Below are 23,530 nucleotides of genomic sequence, written 5' to 3'. Positions count from 1 at the left end.
TGCGGTGGAGGGGATCGTCGACCACGTCGGGGGGGAACTTGCGGTCCTTGAAGAAGGAGGCCATCTGGGTTGTACGTTTTTGGATCTGGTCCTCCTGGGAGCAGATGCGGTGGAGACGAAGGAATTGGGAGAATGGGATGGCGTTTTTACAGGGGGCAGGATGGGAGGAGGTGTAGTCCAGTTAGCTGTGGGAGTCGGTCGGTTTGTAGTAGATGTCCGTGTTGATTTGGTCGCCTGAGATAGAAATAGAAAGGTCAAGGAAGGGGAGGGAGGAATGTGAGACTGTCCAGGTGAATTTGAGGTCGGGGTGGAAGGTGTTGGTGAAGTGGATGAACTGTTCAACCTCCTCGTGGGAGCACGAGGCGGCGCCGATACAGTCATCGATGTAGCGGAGGAAAAGGTGGGGGGTGGGGCCAGTGTAGTTGTGGAAGATGGATTGTTCCACATATCCTACGAAGAGGCAGTCATAGCTGGGGCCCATGCGGGTGCCCATGGCTACTCCTTTCGTTTGGAGGAAGTGGGAGGATTGGAAAGAGAAGTTGTTCAGGGTGAGGACCAGTTCAGTCAGTCGAAGGAGGGTGTCTGTGGAAGGGTACTGGTCGGTACGGCGGGAAAGAAAGAAGCGGAGGGCTTTGAGTCCTTCGTGATGGGGGATGGAGGTGTACAGGGACTGGATGTCCATGGTGAAAATAAGGCGTTGGGGACCGGGGAAGCGAAAATCATGGAGCAGGTGGAGGGCATGGGTGGTGTCCCGAACGTAAGAGAAGGAGGAAGCTTGTTGCCTTTTGTTGTTGAAGTGGTTTCAAGGTGACTTGCCTCATACTTTGAACCAAATCCATTCTCTTCAGAACTAATAAGAAAACCTGCCAAAAGATTAGTTGAGCATGCTTATTGAATAGGCTGGTGAAATTGAATAAAACTGATCAAATTTGAAGGAAGGTGACTATTTGGCACTTAATCTTTCAGACAGTTTTGAAAATTCATTTCAGTCACTCACATTGATTAGCTACGTATGTTGATTACCTAGAAGAAATACCATGGTTGATACCATTTTAAACTGCATTGTTATAATCTTCCAAAAATGAGTTCAAGTAAATTCTTCATCACAAACATGTCTTTTGACATTATCCAATCATATACATTGTATGTTACTCTTTCCAAACATTTACTTAGTTTTCTTCTTGGATTTCAATTAACATATATATAATCTCTTATGTATTCATATCTATATTATTCTAGCCCAAATGACTTGATTGAAGTATTATCCATCTGATTACGAAACTAACATTTGTTGAAATCTCACAAATACAGTCCCCACCTATTCTTTTTATAGAGTCATACAGCATGGAAACAGACCCTTTGGTCCAACTAGTCTATGCTGAACATAATCCCAAACTAAACTAGTCCCAACAACCTGCTCTTGGCCCATATCCCTCCAAATATTTCCTGTTCATGTATCTATCCACATGTCTTTTAAATGTTATAATTGTACCCACATCCATCATTTTCTCAGGAAGTTCATTCATATGTGAACCACCCTCTGTGTAAAAAAAAAACATGCCTCTTACACTTAGAGTATGGCTGTTTTCATTTCATCATATGTTGGAATTAGAAAGGAAGACGAGTTTATTTCATGGGTAGGTTAGAAGTGCCAAAGGCAAAGGAATATTTCTTCACCTGTCAAATCTAAATTATAAGAGTTCACATTAAACAGATTCTCAAATTAAAAACATGGAGAAAAAAATGCAGGTCAGGCAGTCAGTGTCTGTGGAGAGAGACAAAAACAGAGTTTTGGTGCCAGATTTTATGGAGGAGTAGCTGTCTTACTCCTTGAATGCTATTTTGCACATTTTTTTTAACATGAGAGATCTTCATATTTTTGACAGGAGAATCTAATTCAGGCCAGCTCTGAAAGGCAGAGCTGCACTTCGATTCTGATTGTTCTGTTGTAGTACAAAACTGTTGACGGAAGGTAAACCACAACTCCTTATTCACAGAAGTCAGCTCCTGCATTTTGAAACTTAAAAGTCCAGATTCACAGACAGGCACTTTAACAGCTACTGTGAATAAAGTTAGAGTTCTGGTTGGTAGGGAATTCGAGTAGCAGCTGTGATAAAGTGCCGGATTGCTAGGCATATATGTTAGGATGCCAAGTAGATAGAGGATATTGTACCAAATGGATGGGATACCAGGTCGGAAAGGGATCCAAATTGGTTGTGATTGCCTTGCAGAGAAATAGAGTAACACCTATAGGTGGCAAGGGGCCAGGTAAACATTGCAGTGTTTAGGAGGTTGGGAAATATGGGGTCCAGGTGGGAGAGGGTATGCGTTAGGTTCCAGGTAGGGAACGATCTGTCAGTGGAAGAAGGAGGGAGTGGGTGTGGAGCAGGGAAAGGGGGAGTGTGAGGTCCCAGTAAGTGGAACAGAATGGGTCCAGAGCAGGGGAAGGAAGTGGGTTGCAACATTGAAACAGGAGAATTAAGGTGTTGGGTTCAGAGTGGGTTGGGTGTGTCAAGTCCTCCAGGTTCATAGCTCCTTGAAAATGGAGTCGCAGGTTGATAGGATAGTGAAGAAGGTGTTTGGTATGCTTTCTTTTATTAGTCAGAGTATTGAGTACAGGAGTTGGAAGGTCATGTTGCGGCTGTACAGGACATTGGTTTAGCCACTGTTGAAATATTGTGTGCAATTCTGGTTTCCTTCCTATTGGAAAGATGTTGGGTTCAGAAGAAATTTACAAGGATGTTGCCAGGGTTGGAGGATTTGAGCTATAGGGAGAGGCTGAACAGGCTGGGGCTGTTTTCCCTGGAACGTCGGAGGCTGAGGGGTGACCTTATGGAGGTTTACAAAATTATGAGGGGCTTGGATAGGGTAAATAGGAAAAGTCTTTTCCCTGGGGTCGGGGAGTCCAGAACTAGAGGACATAGGTTTAGGGTGAGAGGGAAAAGATATAAAAGAGACCTAAGGCGCAACTTTTTCACACAGAGGGTAGTACGTATATGGAATGAGTTGCCAGAGGAAGTGTGGAGGCTGGTACAATTGCAACAATCAAGAGGCATTTAGATGGGTATATGAATAGGAAGTATTTGGAGGGATATGGGCCTGGTGCTGGCAGGTGGGACTAGATTCGGTTGGGATATCTGGTCGGCATGGCCGGGTTGGATCGAAGGGTCTGTTACCATGCTGTACATCTCTATGACTCTTAAGTCCTGGGGAGAGAAGGGAAATGTCAAATCAGGATCTGAGGTTTGTAAATTGTCTCGGGGAAGTGTGGTTGGGTTATGTGAGGCAACTATGGGGCTAGTTGAATAGTTACTCAGGAGTTAGACTACACATTTAATAGTCTAACTTTCCCTATGAGTTTGTTTATCTAATTTTATCAAAAGCCTCCGAATTCCTGGAGGGTTCCCAGGTGATTGGCCAGTGGAATCTTTGATTTCCCAAAAATTCCTTCAGAGACTGACACAGTGGTCCCTTGCCCCTGGGAAAATCTGGGTTGACGTTTCAGATTGACGACCTTATGCTAGAACTTCTGTTTAAATGTTGGGTTTAGTTGCCACATCAGTTGTTGTTAAATTGTCACATGTCATGCTGAACACCAATGCAAATATAACCTGTTAATTCAGTTTCACTAGCTATGATTTCATGGGCTTAGACAGATCCTAAGGACTGAATCCTTTAGTGGACAGGTTTGGAGAGTCCGAGTTGGGTTACTTGTTGCAGATATTCCTAGCCTCTGACCAGCTGTTCTAACCATTGCGTTTGTGTGGCTTGTCCAGTTCAGTATCTGCCCAGAATACTGATAGTGGGGGATTCAATTATGGTGACACCATTGAATGTCAAAGGACAATGGATGGATTTTCTGTTATTGGGGATGGTCATTTGCCTGGTGTGAATGTTACTTGTATTTTTTCATCCCAATCCTGAATATTATTCAGATTTTCTGGCATTTGTACATGCACTGCTTCAATCAGTCTATTGCTGAATATTGGTTCCACATGCCCATTGCTATGATGCTTTCCTGTTGCTGTATTCATTTTCACACTCTGAATTCATCATTAGCAAACATTCCCCCCCACCCCACCACCAATGTTTAGTGAGAAATTTTGCTGGTAGTCCATGTCAGACCCTGTCTACTGTTCCATTACCTTTCCTTACAAATATTTTCTTGTTCACAATGTATTAAATCCGATTGCCAAACTTTAAAATGAAAATGCTTTTATATTTATCCCATGCCTTTAAATGCATTGTCACTGCCTCATTGAAATCATTTGCAAAGGGCAGATCTGCTATAAGCCATGACAGTGCACTTCAGTATTTCTTAGAAATCTCACATCTGTTTTTTTTATCGCTGAGTTTGTTATACTTTTCATCTCTTATTTCTGCATTCTTTACAAAAGGTTATTTTTCTTTCAGAAGATGAATGAGCAAATTGTGTATGTAATGTCAACAAAATTGACCTCTTTCTTCTAAAATATCTACCCCAATGTCAATAACACTAGTCGAAAGTTTATGTTCCATTAAAGAAATGCATTGGTGTCTCAACTGAGTAAATTACAAATTTACAGATTTTTCCAAACATGATTCTCTGTCATTTCCCATATTTAATTTCATGTGTACTTTTTTCATTGATGATCTACTCAGTAAGGAGGTTATTTCACTGGACAACACATCTGTGTTAATAAAATGAATGATTCTCAGTATTTTACCAGTCATGATTGAATGTTGGAGCAGACCTGATGGACTGAATGGCCTAATTTCCTGCTCCTATGTCTTACGGTCTTATGGTCTGGTTTACAAGGCATAACCATTCTATTCAAAGATTTTAGTGGGTTATCATCTCCAAATTTCAAATTGGTAGAATGTTCAAATTCCTGAATTTTTCTACTCAGAATCTAGGTAGCCTTTTAGCCAGCCTAGTCCACTCAGTAGACATGAATCCAGTGCCTAATGCTATGTAATTGAAAGATTCTATCTCCAATACATTGATCACTGGGCTGAAGTGTCTTGACCAATAAAATGACTGCTATATGTCCTTCTTCTTCCACAGTCCAATTAATTATATACCAGCCAAGTTGGAGAATTTCCAAATTAAATTACTGCAGCCTTGCATTAGTACTCCGTATATTAGCCTCCATCTTTCTTAAATTTATCAAAATCAGACTATGCCTCAAGATGTCACTAAATAATTTCTTTGATTGTAAGTTTATCCACAAAAGTTAATCTGTCAAAGCATCATCCTTATCCTCCAACTATATTTAAACAGAATTTTCAAGTCTACATTTTTATGTGAGTCTTTTATTTCAGTTAACCATAAAACTTTCATCCCACTGATTATTAGCTTCCCATATTTATACAACGAATTCAAATCCAGTTAACTCATAATTAATTCATCACCTGTTCCATCATTCCATTAGGCTCGTGCTTTCTTTCAGATCATATTTGGTGATAACATGCTTCAGTATCTGAGGATTTGTGAACGGTGCTAACTTTGTGCAATCATCAGCAAACATTCCCACTTTTGACCTTATGGTGGAGGGAAGGTCGTTGATGAAGCAGCTGAAGATGATTGAGACCAGGGCACTACCCTTCCTCCATGACTTTGTTTCCTTTTCTAGGGATAAACTTTGAGCAAATATCACCATAGACCCACTGACTCCCTCAGCTACGTCAACTACACTTTTTAACACCCTGGTTCTTGTAAGGATTCTCTCATTTTCTCTTTATGCATCACATCTGTTCTAATCGTGCAGCCTTCCATACTAGCACTTAAGATGTATCATCCTTTTTCCTCAACTGAAAGTACTTGCTCACTCTGTCAGACCCCTCAAACATCATCCAGTTACACTTTCCATGCCTACTCTCACCCATTCTGTTGGTTCTAATTTTATTTTGGTTTTGGGCAGTAATTATTCGTGCTTATGCAATTCACACCTTTGCTGGACGTGCCTCATGTTTCTTTACTTCCCCAGTTACACTATCTTTAGCCTGCACCACCAACTAATTTGTCTTTTAGGGAAATTGAATGCTCCCCCTAACCCCCACCCTTTCTCAACCTTGAATTGGGTTTGCAGGTGGCAGGTGGTAGTGGAGGTATCAATTAGATGGAATGGTGAGGGGTGAGGACCCAACCTGCACATCCTCATCCACCTGCCTCCAGTCAAGCTCAAGTACATTTGGTGACCATGCCAGTCGGAGGCCAATTGTGATCTTTAAGTAGACATCCTACTGCCACTGACATTCAGTGGGCAGTGGCTATTCTGTGTAAAACAAAAAGTCAGCAAATGGCTTTGTCTGCAGCCTAGTGAGTGAGGCTGTTTCTTTCACAGGTACTCTGAGCCTGCTAAGGGAGCAGGCATCAGGAAATGGAGAGCCTACTGAAAGCCACACCACTCCCTTGGTACATTACACATTGCTTACTGGCAAACACTTACTTGCAACACCCACCCTGTCTACACACATGTCAACCTGAAGATCCATCTGTGATCTTCAAGGTAGGTCCAAGTGTTACAGCAGCAGTGGTCATTGTTCTGGTAGTGCTGCACATTCTGATGAACTGTTGACAACTTTCAGGGAAGGATAACCATCCTACTGGGGCCTGATACGTAGGAGACGAATCTTTGCTGTCAGATAGGTGCTTTATTGTCTGTCTGGCAATTGCATCTAGTCTTCTGGAGAGAAGCTATGTGGAGCTGCCATAGTTTTGTAGTTAATGTGTATGGTCTCCCACTACTGACTCTAAATTCCAATCTTAGTCTTTTCTGCCTTCACCGCATCACAGGCCTTCTCTTTTTATTCTCTTCCCAAGCCTTTTTACCTCCCAGACACCTCACCCTAGACCCCTCATTTCATTTGTTTAAAATCTATTGTATTTGTAACTTTTGAGGTTCTGATTAATAATTAACTCTGTTTTACTCTATCCACCAATGTTGCCTTACCTTTGAATATCTCCAATATTGTCTGCTTTGATTTCAGCCTCCGTTTACTTCTGTATCCCTTTATGCTCTTTCTCTTGGGAACTGTCAAGATTGTTTCTCATTAGTAAATTTTGCTTTCAATTAATAGTCCTGTAGGAAACTGTATAGAAAGGTTAACATGTTACTATGGTCATTATATGCACTTTGATTTGATAATTTTATGTGCATCCTAATGTAATATTCACTTTGATTGTATGTACTCGTATTATTTTCCTCGATATAAATTTATGACATTGCATTGAAAGTTAATTTCCTTTTGGAGGTTGTCTTACAAAAATCAAACTGCATTTGCTATTGCTGTATGTGTGTGGTTAATCTCATTTCCTGTTGTTGATTTCATGTCTTTGCTGCTCTGGCTACCTCAGGCATTATCTGTTGCCCTGCTTGCAGGCAAACGTGTTTCACAAGTGATGTAGTGGAGAATGTCTTCATCAGAGACTATCCCCAAGTAATACAAAAGATGGAAAAGGTAAGCACAATATGAATCTTGAGTAATCTGCATTTAAATTATTGAGTGTGTTTTGCATAAAAATTGCATGATGCTGCTAAGATGTCACATATGATTACTCAGTTCACCAAATCAACAATTGAACTGCATTTACTTGCATCTATTTCTTGAATAAAAAAGATGCAATGATAATTCCAGTTCTTATACTTATTTCATAAAATATATTTCACATTTTCTTTGTAACTTCCAATGTGACAAAGTGACTGCTTTTTGAAAAATATTATTTGTCCTCCTATTTGAAATGGCAATTTATTTCATAAAAGAGATAATAAGGTAAAAATTCTTTGTGATGCTCATCCTTGCATTGTTAAGGCAGGATTGTTTTGTTTGCCTTTTGAGACTCCATTAACACACTGAACTTGACACCATCCAGGACAGAGTAGCTTGCCTAATTGGCATCTCACCCACCACCAGAAATATGCATTTCTTCCATCACTGATGGCAGTATTGTGTACCATATAGAAGCTGCCTTGCAGAAACTCACTAAGATTCCTTCTTTTCCCTTTCCAAACCCATAACCCCTCCCACCTAGTGGAACAAGGGAAACAGGAACATGAGAACATCAATTTCAAGTTGTCCATTATCCTCATATTAAAAAATGCATTATTGTTCCTTTGCAATTACTATACCAAAGTTTGGGAACTCCCTAACTAACAGCACTGTGGATGTGCCTACACAACATGGACTGAAGCAGTTCAAGAAGGCAGCTACCTGAACCGCATCTTGTCAAAGACAATTATAGATGCGCAATAAATACTGAATTTGCAAACAATGGACATGTGCCATAAATAAATAAAATTATGAATTTCCAGGCTTAAGAATGTTTAAATGTGCATATATTTTTGAGTTCAAAATATGTGACATCATAATTTAAATAGTGAGAAAGGTTGAAATTGAGATTATTCTAACTGCTGAATTCAGAGAAGTAATTTCTTTCCCTTCCATTAAATTAAATTTATATTCTGATTGAAGTGGAAAGGAACAGCTGTTTATTGCAATGATAAGTGCCATCATAAAAATAGTTGCAGAACTGCAGACCCTTTACTTCAACAAGTGAGTAAGAATCTGGTTTGGTAACATTGTTTTTCAGAACTGATAACATCATATTGGTTCATGTGTATACTCAGCATTATGGTTGTACTGGGAGTGTTGTCATAACTATACTATACTAAGATTTCAAAATAATCCAGTAGTATTCTGCTCAATACATGATGAACAGGTACCCAGACTTTAACTTATTTAACTCTGTTTGTATTAATTGTGACCAAGAAAGTAGACTTCTGAAGAAGGCGAATGTCTATGTTACAAAAAATTGGTAATTGTATTTAGAATTGTCTGTATTACAAATATGAGTTTCATTTCATTTATTTAGCTATAATTCAGGCAACAGGTTTGAATTTCTGTGGAGTTTCTTTGTTAATGATAATGTCAGTATTGCCTATTTCACTGGGTCATTCCTGGATTCTGCACTTATGGATCATGTTGCACACATTGTGATGGTGATGGTTCAGGGTTGTGGCAAATATCAAAAATAGATTTCCAACATGAGAACCTAAGACATAAAAGTAATAAAGTTTGAACCCCCTTGCACCTGTTCCACCAAAGATCATTGGTCTATCCCAATGTTCTGTGATGTCTGTCCCTATTACCCAAAAATCCATAGATCCCAGTCCTGAATATACATAACAATTGAGCATGCAGAGCTCTGTTAGGCAGACAATACTGAAGACTTGTCACCCTCAGCGTGAAGAAATTTCTCCTCAGCTCAGTCCTAACTGATCTACCACTTAGTTATGTTATTTCTATTCTTTCCAGCCAGGAAAATTATCCCCTCTGCAGTTACCCTGTGAAGACCTAACAAATGTTTATGTTTCAATGAAATCTGCAATCTCTCATTTCCAGAAGTCAATCTTGTTAATTCTTCTTGCACCTTTTCCAAGGCATTTATTAAAATTACCATAGTCCCAGAGAATCATCAGAGCGAGATGGCTGATGGTGGTTTAACCTGAAGGTCACCGGTCCTCAGCTGAGGGGTGAGATTGGGAAGGTCGGCCTCTCATGGTGGCCTCAGCTGGTATGGGAGTTAAACCCACACTATTAGCATTACAAAGCAGCCAGCCAGCTGACTGATCTAAGGCACGTATATCATGGTTAGTAAAGGATACTAAAAATTGTGGACAGTATTCTAGGTGAGGTCGCACTATATAAGCCCACTATAATTGCTGCAAGAGCTCCTTGGTGTTACGTTCAACCATTATTCAATGAAGGCAAACATATAATTGTCTTCTGAATTGCTTCTTGAATTTATTGTTAACTTTGTGTTACCTGTTAACTTCACATACATATTCATTTACAAAGACCCCAAGACTCTCTGCAGACTAATATCTATTTGGTTTATCTTCTAAAATAGCAGTTAGCTTTTCAATTTTCCTCCGAGAGTAGATGCTTTCAGTGTTCTCCACATTATACTTCATCTGACACATTCTTGCCCATTTAACTGGTCTGATCATTTTAGCCTTTGGATGTTAGAATTATAGCCATTGAATGCTAGAATTTTTGGCAATTTGATGCAATGTAATTACACTATAATCTGACTTCAAGGAAATGTTGTTCGCCTTTGATTCCTATTCAGGTAACATCACAATAACTTAGGACCGTCACTATGTATAGAAACTTATCATCTTGAATTCCTTTATTGATAGTCTGCAGAAGTTTATCACCTACTTTCAAGTCAGACTGCATTACTATTCTGTAGCCACTACAATTTGTGACGTGCAATTAGTTCTATATATTAAATAAAGTCAGCTATGATTTTCATACACTACACAGTCTTCACTATATTTCAGTGCTTTTCCTAGTAAAAAGTCATTTGGAATTTAATTCGCAAAATGTTTCTTCTAATCTTATAGCTTCATCAGAAACCTTGCACCTAAGAGACTGCATCAAAGGATCATAGGTTGGTTTGGTGGTAAGAAGCCAAAGCAGCAACAAAGTCAGCAACTGAACTTGAGATAATGATATTTGATCCCAGCCTGAGGTTAAGACACTATATTTTCATTGTAAACCTGTTGGTGTGTGGTTCAGCTGGGACAGTTTTAAACAAAATTCAAATGTTTGCATGCAGTAGAGTTAGCTAGTGTTGCAGTATGCAGGGGAAATGTGCAAAAAATAGTATTTCTTAAAGGGTGGTGAATTGTTTGGGTCATGCCATGGGTGCAAATTTTAACACAGCAGTTTTCCTTTTCTGTTTTGAGTGTGACTGTAGACAGAATGATAGATGTGATAAGAAAAATTGATGATGTGAAGATTACGCTAAAAGAAGAGAGAGAAGTTATGTGCACAATAATTGTTGTATATCTGGACCTTGAAGGCATTTAACCAAGTGTCATATAAGATAGTTGTTAAAAATATGGAAGCCCACTGAATTAAGAGTGCGGCAGCTATATGAATACAGAGTTGGTTCAGTGACAGGAAACAGTGGTGATGGATGGATGTTATTCAGATTAAGAGGTAGTTTGCAATGGTTTTCACTAAGTGTCAGTTTTGGGTCCATTACCTTCCAATTTTTGTGAATTATCTACCACTTGTAGGGAGCAGTATCATGAATTTTGCAGATAATACAAATCATAATAATTTAGGGATTAGGACAGATATAGTCTTGAGGATGACGCATAGCAGGTGAAGTTCAATACAGAGAAGTGTAAGTGATGTATTTGATAGCACCATTTCTGCCAGAGAAATTGACTTTTGTAAGAGCAAGCAGCGGGTCACCAGAGGTAATGTAATTGTTAGTTGATAGTTTGCAAGGGAGTAATTTCTTGAATAACAAATGCAATGCTCATTTACAGAGAGAATTACGTAATGTAGATAGATAGCATTGGAGTGCTAGGTAGACTTATTATTTGGACTTCCTAAATGTTAGGTTGAAATGTTATTTCCATGCCAGGGAGAAAACAACAGGTTGGGAGTGGGGCATAGGCATAAAAGTGGAAGCCGTGGCAAACGTTTCCATTTCTGCCACTTTCTTTCCCTCTCATCTGCTTGTGGTAGGTTTCTCAATAGCTGGGGGCAAGTTAGTTGACCAGCTACTGCTCGGGGGGGAGGGGGCACTTTATGGAAAGATGGAAAAGCTGCCTGCTATTATTGTTTCATAGGCAGGACTTCCTCCTTGATGGGATTAAATGTTTTACCTCAAGTAGGTTAACAATATGGTAGCTATTAACAGACTGAGTCATAAGGTGGCCAAATTGGAATGGACTTGACAAAGAGTCTTGCATGGAATGGGGAGGAAATGGGGGACTGTCCTCTCCAGTCAAAATTCTAGTGAAAGTAAGTAATATAAACATAAAGCTTTAAAGATGATTGATGAGGGCAGGGCAGTGGATGTAGTTTACAGGGACTATAGCAAGGCTGTTGACAAGGTCCCTCATGGTAGGCTGATAAAGAAAGTGAAATCACATGGGATTCGTGGTGAACTATTAAGATGAATGAAGAACTGGCTTAGTCATAGAAGACAGAGTTGAGGTGGAAGAATGTTTTTCTGACTGGAGATATGTGACCAGTAGTGTTCCACAGGGATCAGTGCTGGGGCCCCTGTTGTTTGTAATGTGTATACGTCATTTAGGGAAGAATGTAGGTGGTTTGATTAGTAAGTTTGCGGATGACACAAAGATTGAGGAAGCTCCATATAGTGAGGAGGGTTGCCAAAGGATACAACTGGATACTGATAGGCTGGAAACTTGGGTAGAGAAATGGCAGATGGAGTTTAATCAGGACTAATGCGAGGTGAGGAATTTTGGGAAGTCTAATACAGAGTGAAGTATACAATAAATGGCAGAATCCTTAGTAGCATCAACATATAGAAGGATCTAGGTGTACAGGTGTATAATTGCCTGAAAGTGGCAACACAAGTGGATAAGGTGGTCAAGAAGGCAAATGGCATGCTTGCCTTCATTAGTCAAGGCATGGGGTATAAAAATTGACAAGTCACATTGCAACTTTATAGAACTTTAATTAGGCCACATTTGGAATATTGCATACAGTCACCACACTACAAGAAGGATGTGGAAGCTTTAGAGAAGGTACAAAAATGGTTTGCCAGGATGTTGTCTGGTTTGGAGGGTATTATTTATGAGGAGACATTGGAGAAATTTTGTTTGTTTCTACTTGAATGCTAAAGGGTGAGGGGCAACCTGATAGAAGTTTACAAAATTAGGAGAGGCATGGCTAGAGTGGATAGTCGGAGTGTTTTCCCCAAGATAGAAATGTCAATTACTAGGAGAGGTAGATTTAAGGTAAAAGAGGTTAAATTTAAAGCAGATATGAGAGGCACATTTTTTACACACAGGTTGGTAGCTGCCAAGAATGGTAGATACAACAGAGGTGGTAGATACAACAGCAATGTTTAAGAGGAACCTTGAATGATATAACAATAGGCAGAGAATAGGGGCATATGGACCATGTCGAGGCAAAAAACTTTAATCTAGAGAGGCATCACGTTCAGCACAGTCTTGGTGGGCCGAAGGGCCTATTCCTGTGCTGTACTATTCTTTTTGTTTCTTTTGTTCCTAAACAAGCTAGGCTCTTGGATGCTTGGATATATTGTACTAAATTAGAATGTGTAGATTTTCATAGATAGCATATAGCTGTGGGGGAACAAGATAACCGAATGTTATCCAGTAGGACAGCCTGATTAGATTAGATTACTTACAGTGTGGAAACAGGCCCTTCGGCCCAACAAATCCACACCGCCCCGCCGAAGTGCAACCCACCCATACATTTACCCCTTACCTAACACTACGGGCAATTTAGCATGGCCAATTCACCTGACCTGCACATCTTTGGACTGTGGGAGGAAACCGAAGCACCCGGAGGAAACCCACGCAAACTCCACACAGTCAGTCGCCTGAGGCGGGAATTGAACCCGGGTCTCTGGCGCTATGAGGCAGCAGTGCTAACCACTGTGCCACCGTGCCGCCCATATGATCTGCTATGGTTTTCAGGAACCACTCTAATCCAGACTCTGATCTCCAACATTTGCAGTCCTCACTTTTGCCCACATATAGATTGTGATAACCTATTGATTAGAAATATATTGGAGAATACTTGAGTAGACCTGGTCCTTGGAGAAAGTGAGGACTGCAGATGCTTTAGATCAAAGTGAAAAAGTGTGGTGCTGGAAAAGTACAGCCGGTCAGGCAGCATCCGAGGGGGAGGAGTGTCAACGTTTCAAGCATAATCTCCTCATCGGGAATGACGGGGCGTCCCAAGAGAACTGAGAAATAAATGAGGGGGGATGTTGAGCTTGGTGGAAGGTAGCTGGGAATGCGTTAGGTAGATAAAGGTGGGAGATGATGGTAATAGGTTGGGTGGAGCGGATAAGTGGGAAAGAAGATGGACAGGTAGGACAGTTCAAGAGGACGATGCAGAGTTGGAGGGTTGGATCTGGGATTAGGTGGAGGGTGGGGAAATGAGGAAACTGGTGAAATCAACATTGATCCGTGTGATTGGAGTGTTCCAAGACAGAAGATGAGGTGTTCTTCCTCTAGGATTCATGTGGCTAGAGTTTGGCGGTGGAAGAGGCTTGCATGTCCTTGGTGGATTAGGAGGGGGGAGTTGAAGTGTTCATCTACAGGGCAGTCTGGTTGATTAGTGCATGTGTCCCAGAGATATTCTCTGAAACATTCCACAAATTGGCCTCCTGTCTCCCCAGTGTAGAGGAGACCACATCGACAGCAACGGACACAGTAGATGATGTCTGTGGAAGTACAGGTAAATCTCTGTCGAATGTGGAAGGATCATTTGGGGCCGTGGATGGAGGTGAGGGGAGAGGTGGGATGCAGGTTTTGCACGTCTTGTGGAAGATGGACTGTTCCACATACTCGACGAAGAGGCAGGCATCGCTGTGGCCCATGCCGGTGCACAGGGCAACCCCTTTGGTCTGGAGAAAGTAGGAGGATTTGAAGGAGAAAATGTTGAGGGTGAGAACCAGTTCAGCCAATGAAACCATGCAGGTGCCCTTCCCTTGCCACCGCAAGAAGTGCAAAACCTGCACCGAACATATCTCTGCATACTTTGACACCGTCCTGTCCCCCTTGGTCCAGGATCTCCCCACATACATTCGGGACACATCCCACTCCCTCCACCTCATCCGGAACTTTTGTTTCCCCATCCCATAATGCCTCATCTTCACCATGGACATTCACTCCATGTACACATCCATCCGCCATGACTAAGGCCTCCAAGCCCTCCGTTTCTTCATCTACCACCAACCCAATCAGTACTCTTCCACTGACACACTCATTCGATTGGCTGGACTGGTTCTCACCCTCAACAATTTCTCCTTTGAATACTCCCACTTCCTCCAGACCAAATGGGTAGTCATGGGTATCGGCTATGCCTGCCTCTTTGTTGGGTACGTGGAACAGTCCATGTTCTGCAGCTACACCGGCACCATCCCCCACCTTTTCCTCTGCTACATTGATGACTGTATCAGCACAAGGAGGTATAACTGCTCATCAACTTCATGACCACCTTCCACCCTGACCTCAAATTCACCTGGACCTCCACCATAGAACATCCTGGATGGCTTCCTTCTTCAAGGACCACAATTTCCCCTCCAACATGGTCAACAATTCCCTCCAGTGCATCTCCTCCACTTCTTGCACCTCTACCCTTGAACCCCACCCCTCCCCACACTCGGTCCTCACCTTCCACCTTACCAACCTCCGGATATAAAGCATCATCCTTGGCCATTACTGCCACCTACAAACAGACCCCACTACTAGGGTTATATTTCTCTTCACACCCCTATCTGTGTTTCACAGAGACCATTCCCTCCGTGACTCCCTTGTTACATCCACACCTCCCATAAACCTACACTCCACTCTCAGCACCTTCCCCTGCCACTGCAAGTAGTGCAAAACCTGTGTCTACATGCCGCTCCACCCTCCCCTCATCACCTTCGTCCAAGGCCCCAAAGAATCCTTTCACATCCAATGGAGATATTCCCGCACTTCCACACATGTCTCAATGTGGTCTCCTCTATATTAGGGAGACAGGATGCCAATTTGTGGAATGTTTCAGAAAACCTCTCTGGGACACACACACCAATCAACTCCACTGCCCTGTGACCGATCGCCAACTCCCCCTCCCAATCCGCCAAGGACATGCAAGTCCTTGGCCTCCTCCACCGCCAAATTCTAGTCACCTGACCCCTGGAGGAAGAACACTTTATCTTCTGCCTTGGGACCCTCCAACCACATGGGATCAATGTTGATTTCACCAGTTTCATCATTTCCCCTCACCCCACCTTCTTGCAGGTCCAACCTTCCAACTTGGCTTCCCACCTATCCACTCCACCCTCCACTCCAACCTATCACCATCACCCCCACCTTCATCTACCTATCGCATTCCCAGCTACCTTCAACCCAGCCCTCCCCCTGCCCCCTATTTATCTCTCAGCCCCCTTGGCCCACCCCTGCACCATTCCTGATGAAGAGCTTAGCTCAAAGCCCAACTCTCCTGCTTCTTGGGTGCTGCTTAGGCCTGGTCCTTCCACAGTCAGTCTCTCTTAATTTCAAAAGCACTAGACTTTGTCGAAGAAGCCACCCAATAATACTGTTATAAGTAATCAATTTGTGTTCCCTTTTCTTTCAATTTTCCATTTTTTCTCCTTCTTGCATCTTCGTAGATGGTGCTGAGTCCTGACAGTTTCATAAACAATAATTGTTTTCAGTGTAGTATCTCGGTTCCCATTCATTGGGTCAGCTTGAACGGAGTGCTGTGGTCATCAAACCAGAATCAGCATAGCCAAGCTTGAGTCTGCACTTATCTACTTTGCATAAATGTGCACTTCCTTCTTGATGTTAGATTGCAGGAATTACTGTGATTTATTTTTTATCCTGTCTGACTTCGGATGTTTCACTGATTTGTGCTTTGCAAAGGACATTGTTTGAGGTCATTTAATACTAATTAGACAATAGATAGAAACTCCAACCTGCTAGCTTCCTGTAAGTTTCATAAGATTTATATCCAATCCAGGAATACTTTTTAACAAAAGAAATAAAATCATTTAAGGTTAGTTTTCTAGAATATGGTTTCCCAGTACTGCCTAAGCACAGGACAGTTTGTGTGTGTGTAGATACTGTAATACCAATGGTCTCTGCTTCAGTGCTGATCTTGAAATTTATACTGAACAATTTTTATAGATTCACATTGTTGTAGCAAATTTAAGTGTTCAAATGAAAATGTAGCAAATGTACATTTGGTACATTCGTGTTTGGATAATTCGCAACCTAATTTCCTGTTTTTGTGATGATTGGGGTTATCTGCAATCTGCCCACATAAAAAGGGACAATTTCAAATAGACTTTTGAGTTTTGAGGCCTGAATCAGCACGAATGTTGAAGTTGAGGTATACTTACAGTACTAAAGCCATCCAATAAATGACATTTGTTTTCTCTGCTCCAAGGGTATGGGTCCAGTATTCCAGCCTTCGTTTTCCAATCTTTTCACCATCCCAGTGAATTAACACTATGGGTTTTTATTTGTGCCCCCCCTCCCTCCCACCCTATGGAAGCACAAGAAGTGTAGCACCTCCTCTTTTATCTTTTCTCTTCCACTGTGCAGGACCCCAACATTCCTTCCAGTTAAATCACCAATTTATTTATACTTCCTTTCATAATGTGAGCAGTAAATACAGTACATAATGTGATGTCCTCTGCATGGGGGAGACTAAACGCAGATTGGATAATTATTTTGCTGAATGCTTAGGTTTGATCTGTGAGAGTAACCCTGAGCTTCTGCTCTTTAGCCATTTTATTTCTCTGCATCACCTGCCTTGTCCTGACCTTCTACACTGATCCACTGATATTCAGCCATGGCTCAAGGAACAGCAACTTACCTTTGATTATGCACTTCCCAACTTCCAGAGTCATTATCAACCTTAATGATATGAATTCGGAGCAATTGGTCTAATTCTTCCTTTTCAGATGGACATTCTGGCGATGCTTTTGTTGATCATCTGTTCATCCTGACTTCTACTATTTTGTTCATTCCTCTTTCCACTGTTGTTACATGAACTGCTGAACATTTCCAGCATATTCAGTTCAGATTATCTTTGTATCTTTGTTCATTTGCACCAGGTTGTCTGATCTTGCATCCAGTCTAGTTAGGAAATTAAACTACATTGTCTTTCTCATCCTATGTTAAAGGAAATTTTCTCAATCTTGGAATCTTGGCCTCTGTTATCCCTGATTGAGAGTGCTTAATAAATACGCTGGGTTAGTATTTATCACCCAGATAAATACTAGGTACAGGGTTGGAACAATGTGTTCTTCATCAGTATTGATCACTTCATTCTTACCCATATGAGGAAGAGTTGCCAAAAACATATGAGAAATCTTTCACATTAGAATGAACATTTATGTTATGAAGACTATATTTTCTGGCATTTCTGTTTGGTTTCCAGTAATATGAACGATTACAGATTTTGTAAGAAAAAAGCCACAGCACATTGCATGAATGCATATATCTCATTCTGTTTGTAATGTTACATCTTGCAAGCTTGGCTATGTGACTATTAGTTTTCAGTCCTTGATCACAAATGCAGAAGAATGTCAAGATAGACACCACTATAAAACATAAGTATAGCTCTGCCTTTGTTCCTTTTGTGGTTTGAGTTGTTTGTTCTTCTGAAAGTGCACAATTTCATGTTGGTCAGCTACACAGAACACAGGAACTGTGTGCTATTATGCACTGTATAAAAGTGTAAAATAACATTTTGAAAAAGGGAGGTTGCAGTTTTATGTATGAAAGAACATTGATAGCAAGTTCAGAAGTCAATTCTACACATGAGAACAAGTATATTTTTAAAATATTTAAAGGGAAGCAATCTCAGTGTGCATGACTGTGACTATTCAATTATCTTGAATTGCTGAACCTTGATGATATTACTTAAAATGCCAATGTCTGCAAGGCCTGATGCTACTAATAGATGTAAAGAATAATAAAGCAAAACTTAACCATGATTCTTGAAATGGTTACCTGAATATAGTGTTTTTATTGTCTCACCAGCACTGCTCAGACTGCAAAGAAAAGAAACCAGCTCTCTATTCCTGTTCAGACTGCAATAAATGGCTTTGCAGTACATGTTCAGAAGAACATGTTCTTGGGAAGGAGACAAAACATCACAAATTGTCAATTCCTGAGCATACTGCAGGTAAGGTGTGCCTGATTAGATCAATATCTAATTGGCTGTTGAGAGTGATGGATGTTGACTGATGTCTCTTCCTACTAAATCTTGACTGGTTTCTTAAATTGTCAGTTATCCATGAGTAAAACCTCTTTATTAAATCTCATTATATTGATTTTAGTAAAGTGAAAATACTTTGCCCCATTGTCAAAAAGAAAAGAGAGGCATATGCAATATGGATAAAGATTGACATCTTGAGATCATGTCTTTGTTGGGGAGAGATGTCAAAGAGTAGTCTTGCAGCACAAGTCAATCTTTATTCAGAACTCTTTACCTAACACAGCTTGGGAGAGGTCCTTGGAAATAATTTCCATCAGACACACTCTCTCTCTGAGCCAGGTATGGCGTTTGTATGCATTCTGTGTTACAATAATTACATATAACATTGGTGTCATTGTTAGCCACATGCCTCTAATCTACACATCAAATCCTATATCACCAATTTGGACAAATCTGTCTACAGCCCTAGGTCCTCCCATGATCTCATCATGTTTACCAGACACCTTTTATCACCAGCCCTTGGGATCTTACAATACATTTTATTCAATCACATTCCACCACTGATAGTTATGCTCCTTCCCAGGCGCTTGCCATCTGTTTCATGTAATTGCCAAAAGCTTGGATACTTGCTTATCAGTAATGACTTTTTAAAATTCTGTTAGGCAATTTATATTCCCTACTAATGTTATTAGAAGAGATACAAAAGGATACTCATTTCTACCAAATGTAATAAAATTTGTAATATCAGTCCAACATAAAGTTAGTTATATCATTAGTTATATAGTTATACCTAAAGTTGTGAAGTTTTGTAGTTTCATCTAATATAATAATTCTTTGACAAAGTTGACAAACTGGGGACTAACTTCTCTGTCTCAACCTTAGAGATCAAGCATAGTCTCTCTATCTTGCAGCTGCAGTTACAGCTCCTGCAATTTACATACTGTCGGTTGTTTTAGATCAAACTTGATTCTTGAATGAACCTTACTGTCTCAATTCTAAGTACTTTTCATTCTAATTCTCTTTACAAAATAAGACAGCATCCATTTGAATTCTATTGATGACAGTGAAATTCAATCACCTTCACAGCCTTAGCAAGTCATTAAAGGAAACTTATTTGGATTCAACAGGACATGACCTCATCCTCACCCTTCCCTTATAATTTGTCTCTGTCCTTGTCCCCATGATCTTTGGATGTAAGGATCTGCTAAAATTGTCTCCATCATTATCTTAGCATTTTGCAAAGTGGTGAAGTTACAATTTATTTTTTGAAGTCACACTGACACTGACCATATTTTACAACATCTTTATACCCCTACCTCCCCCCACTATGCTATCTGTCTCTTTGTGTTCTCACTTCATCTTCCCTGCTAATGAAGTGGGCCGCTCTTCACTATCTAAGGTTGACTGCTCATTGGAATTCAGCTAAATCTCTTCATTTAGTTTGTACATTGTATTTTTAAATACATGGTACTGTTGTAGATATGGTTAATATGTAATAACAGTTACCTAAAGAATTTTAATTATTATGGGATTATATTTTGTATCACCTTCTAGCATGGTCTGCCCCAACAAACCCTCCTCTTGGCCCTGGGCCTATGAGCATTGACTTTGGTAATAATACCCATTCTTCCAACCTTTGCTGTTTACTTTTCCACTTCTTGAACTGTCTTTTATCAATGTACATTAGTAGGATCAATACAAGTCATACAACAAGTTGTACCACAATCACCATATGAGATATAATCCAAATCCAGGGGTGAATTTGGGTATTCAGGACCCAGTTCCATAATTGGTCCCACCAACTGATCTCTCTCAGGCTCTCGTTTACTTGATTCATATGAAGGTTGATTTTCTCAGTGTGTTTGGTCTATTTATGGATGATGTCTTTCGTCTCCTTGATGAAGTGAGCCCAATCTGCTGTCCGATGGGGAACAATGGCAGTTTAGTGGTGACGTACTGTAATATTTCTTAGTGTGTGTCTGCGCATTGGACCGTGAGATTTTCCTTAAGTAGTAAGTCTTTCTCTTGCATAGGTAAGATTTGTTCATTAACAATAACGTGCCAAGTTATATTGCCAATGACAATATTATGTCCCAACAGAGGAAAGGTTTTGTGATAATAACTGGCCACTATATAGAAGTAATAAGCTGGTCCAACTGGGGCATACTGCTGAAAAGACTGGAGGATTATTCACTGGTAAAATAGACCATGTACAATTCTCCTAAGAGTCAAAGCCACAATAGGTAAGCTTTTGCCCAGTCAGTTCCTCTGGGCATGCCTAGTGATCCTCTCCAAGGTGCCACTGATAAGTCGATGTCCTTCTTGGTAATATTTGTAATGATCACATGGTTTGGGGTCTTTTTAGCACTGTCTAGGTCCCCTCATGTTACTTGCCAATATTGTGGACCTTCCTCAAGTGATAAGTACGACTGACCCCTCAACGAGATATGTATAGCGCTACTGCTATGTATTGTCCCCCTTTACATAAGAACATAACTTAAGAACTAGGAGCAGGAGTAGGCCATCCAGCCCTTCGAGCCTGCTCCACCACTCAATAAGGTCATGGATAATCTTTTCATGGACTCAGCACCACTTATCTGCACTCTCACCATATTCCTTAATTCCTTTATTTTTCAGAAAAAAGTTATCTTAGCTTTAAAAGTGTTTACTGAAATAGTGACAACTACTTTACTGGACAAGGAATTCCATAGATTAACAACCCTCAGGGTGAAGAAGTTCCTTCTCAATTCTCTAAATCTGCTCGCTCTAATCTTGAGGCTGTGCCCTCTTGTCCTAGCTTCACCTACCAGTGGAAACATCTTCTCTACTTCTATTTTATCCATTCCCTTCATAATTTTGTATATTTCTTCAAGATTCCCCCCCCCCCCCTCATTCTTTTGAATTGCAGTGAATGTAATCCCAGTCTACTCAGCCTCTCCTCATAATCCAACCCTCTCAACTCTGGAATCAACCTAGTGAACCTCCTCTGCACCCCCTCCAATGCCAGTACATTTTTTCTCAAGGACACCAAAACTGCACGCAGTACTCCAAGTGTGGCCTCACCAGCACCTTGTACATCTGCAACATTGCCTCTCTGCTTTTAAACTCAACCCCTTTAGCAATGAAGGACAAAATTCTATTTGCCTTCCTAATTACTTGTATCTACAGACCAACCTTCTGTGATTCAGCGCAAGAACACCCAGGTCCCTCTGCAAATTAGTATGCTGCAACTGTTTACCATTCAAGTAAGAATCTATTTTGCTGTTACTCCTACCAGATGTATGACTTCACATTTACTAACATTGTATTCCATCTGTCAGACCTTTGCCCACTCACTCAATGCATCTGTGTTCCTCTGCAAAGTTTCACAGTCCTCTGCACACTTTGCTCTGCCGCTCATCTTAGTGTCATCTGCAAACTTTGACACCGTACACATGGTCCCCAACTCTAAATCATCTATATAAATTGTCAATAGTTGTGTTCCCTGAGGCACACCACTAGTCACTGATTGCCAGCCAGAATAGCACTCATTTATCCTCACTCGTTGCTTCCTGTTAGTCAATCAATCCTCTATTCACATTAATACTCTACCCCTAATGCCATGTATCCTTATCTTATGAAGCAGCCTCATGTCAAAGGCCTTTTGGAAATCTAGTTTCACCACACCCACTGGGTCCCTGTTGTCCTCCTTGCTCAAAACGCTTTCATAGAATTCTAAAAGATTTGTCAAGCACGACCTGCCCTTCATGAACCCATGTTGTGTCTGTCCAATGGGACAATTTCTTTCGAGACTTCTTCCCTGATAATAGACTCAAGCATCTTTCCCACTACAGAGGTTAAGATAACTGGTCTATAATTTCTCATCTTTGGTTTACCTCCCTTTTTAAACAGTGGCGTCACATTTGCTGTTTTCTAATCTGCTGGGACTGCCCCAGAGTCCAGCGAATTTTGGAAAATTACCGCCAGTGCACCTACTATTTCTCCCGCCATCTCTTTTAGTATCCTGGGAGGCATTCCATCAGGGCCAGGAAACATATCTATTCTTAGCTCCATTAGCATGCCCAACACTGGCTCTTCCGTCATAATGATCATTTCTACGTCCTCACCTACCTCCATCTCTTCATCATTTACTGGCATGTTATTCGTGTCCTCCACTGTGAAGATTGATTCAAAGTACCTGTTCAATGCCATGATCATTTCATCATATCCCATAACTAAAGGACCAATGTTTACTTTAGCCGCTGTTTTTCATTTTATATATTTAGAGAAACTTTTGCTATCTGTCTTTAAATTCTGTGCTAGTTTTTTCTCACTCTATCTCACTTTCTTTATAGCTTATTTTGTGGCTTTCTGTTGACTTTTAAAGTTTCCCAATCTTCTACCTTCATGCTGTTTTTGGCCACTTTTGTATGCCTTCCCTTTCAATTTGATAGCCTACCAGATTACCTTAGACACCCATAGCAGATTACCCTTCTTCTTACAGTCCTTCCTTTTCACTGGAATATACCTTTGCTGAGCAATTTGAAAAATTTCTTTGAAAGTCTTCCACCGCTCATCAACTGTCCCACCATAAGATCTTTGTTTCCAGTCTACTTTAGCCAGGTCCTCCCTAATTCTATTGTAGTCCCGCTTGTTCAAGAACAGGACCCTGGTATTGGATTTTATCTTCACTCTATCCAACTGTATTCTATACTCAACCATATTGTGATCACTCCCTTCAAGACGATCCCTAACTATGAAGTAATTAATTATTCCAGTCTCATTACATAGGACCAGATCTAGGATAACTTGCTCC

At 40.7% G+C, this 23,530-nt stretch overlaps 1 protein-coding gene across 2 annotated transcripts in view; it reads left to right on the top strand.

Moving 5' to 3' along the window:
• trim66 (tripartite motif containing 66) overlaps window positions 1-23,530 on the top strand; it is a 230,461-nt gene that overhangs the window by 142,803 nt on the left and 64,128 nt on the right. Inside the window, exons 2-3 of one of the 2 annotated variants that reach the window (XM_043705850.1) lie at window positions 7,340-7,443; window positions 18,558-18,702. In XM_043705850.1, the coding sequence (XP_043561785.1) occupies window positions 7,340-7,443; window positions 18,558-18,702 (249 nt within the window). Of the gene's footprint in view, window positions 1-7,339; window positions 7,444-18,557; window positions 18,703-23,530 lie in introns of those variants that run through there. The other variant, XM_043705851.1, reaches the window with a different exon arrangement.

The sequence above is a fragment of the Chiloscyllium plagiosum genome, chromosome 16 (assembly GCF_004010195.1).
Source record: "Chiloscyllium plagiosum isolate BGI_BamShark_2017 chromosome 16, ASM401019v2, whole genome shotgun sequence".
Classification (NCBI taxonomy): Eukaryota; Metazoa; Chordata; class Chondrichthyes; order Orectolobiformes; family Hemiscylliidae; genus Chiloscyllium; species Chiloscyllium plagiosum.
Note: the sequence above shows the minus strand (reverse complement) of the source record. Positions and strands in the feature narration are given on the sequence as shown.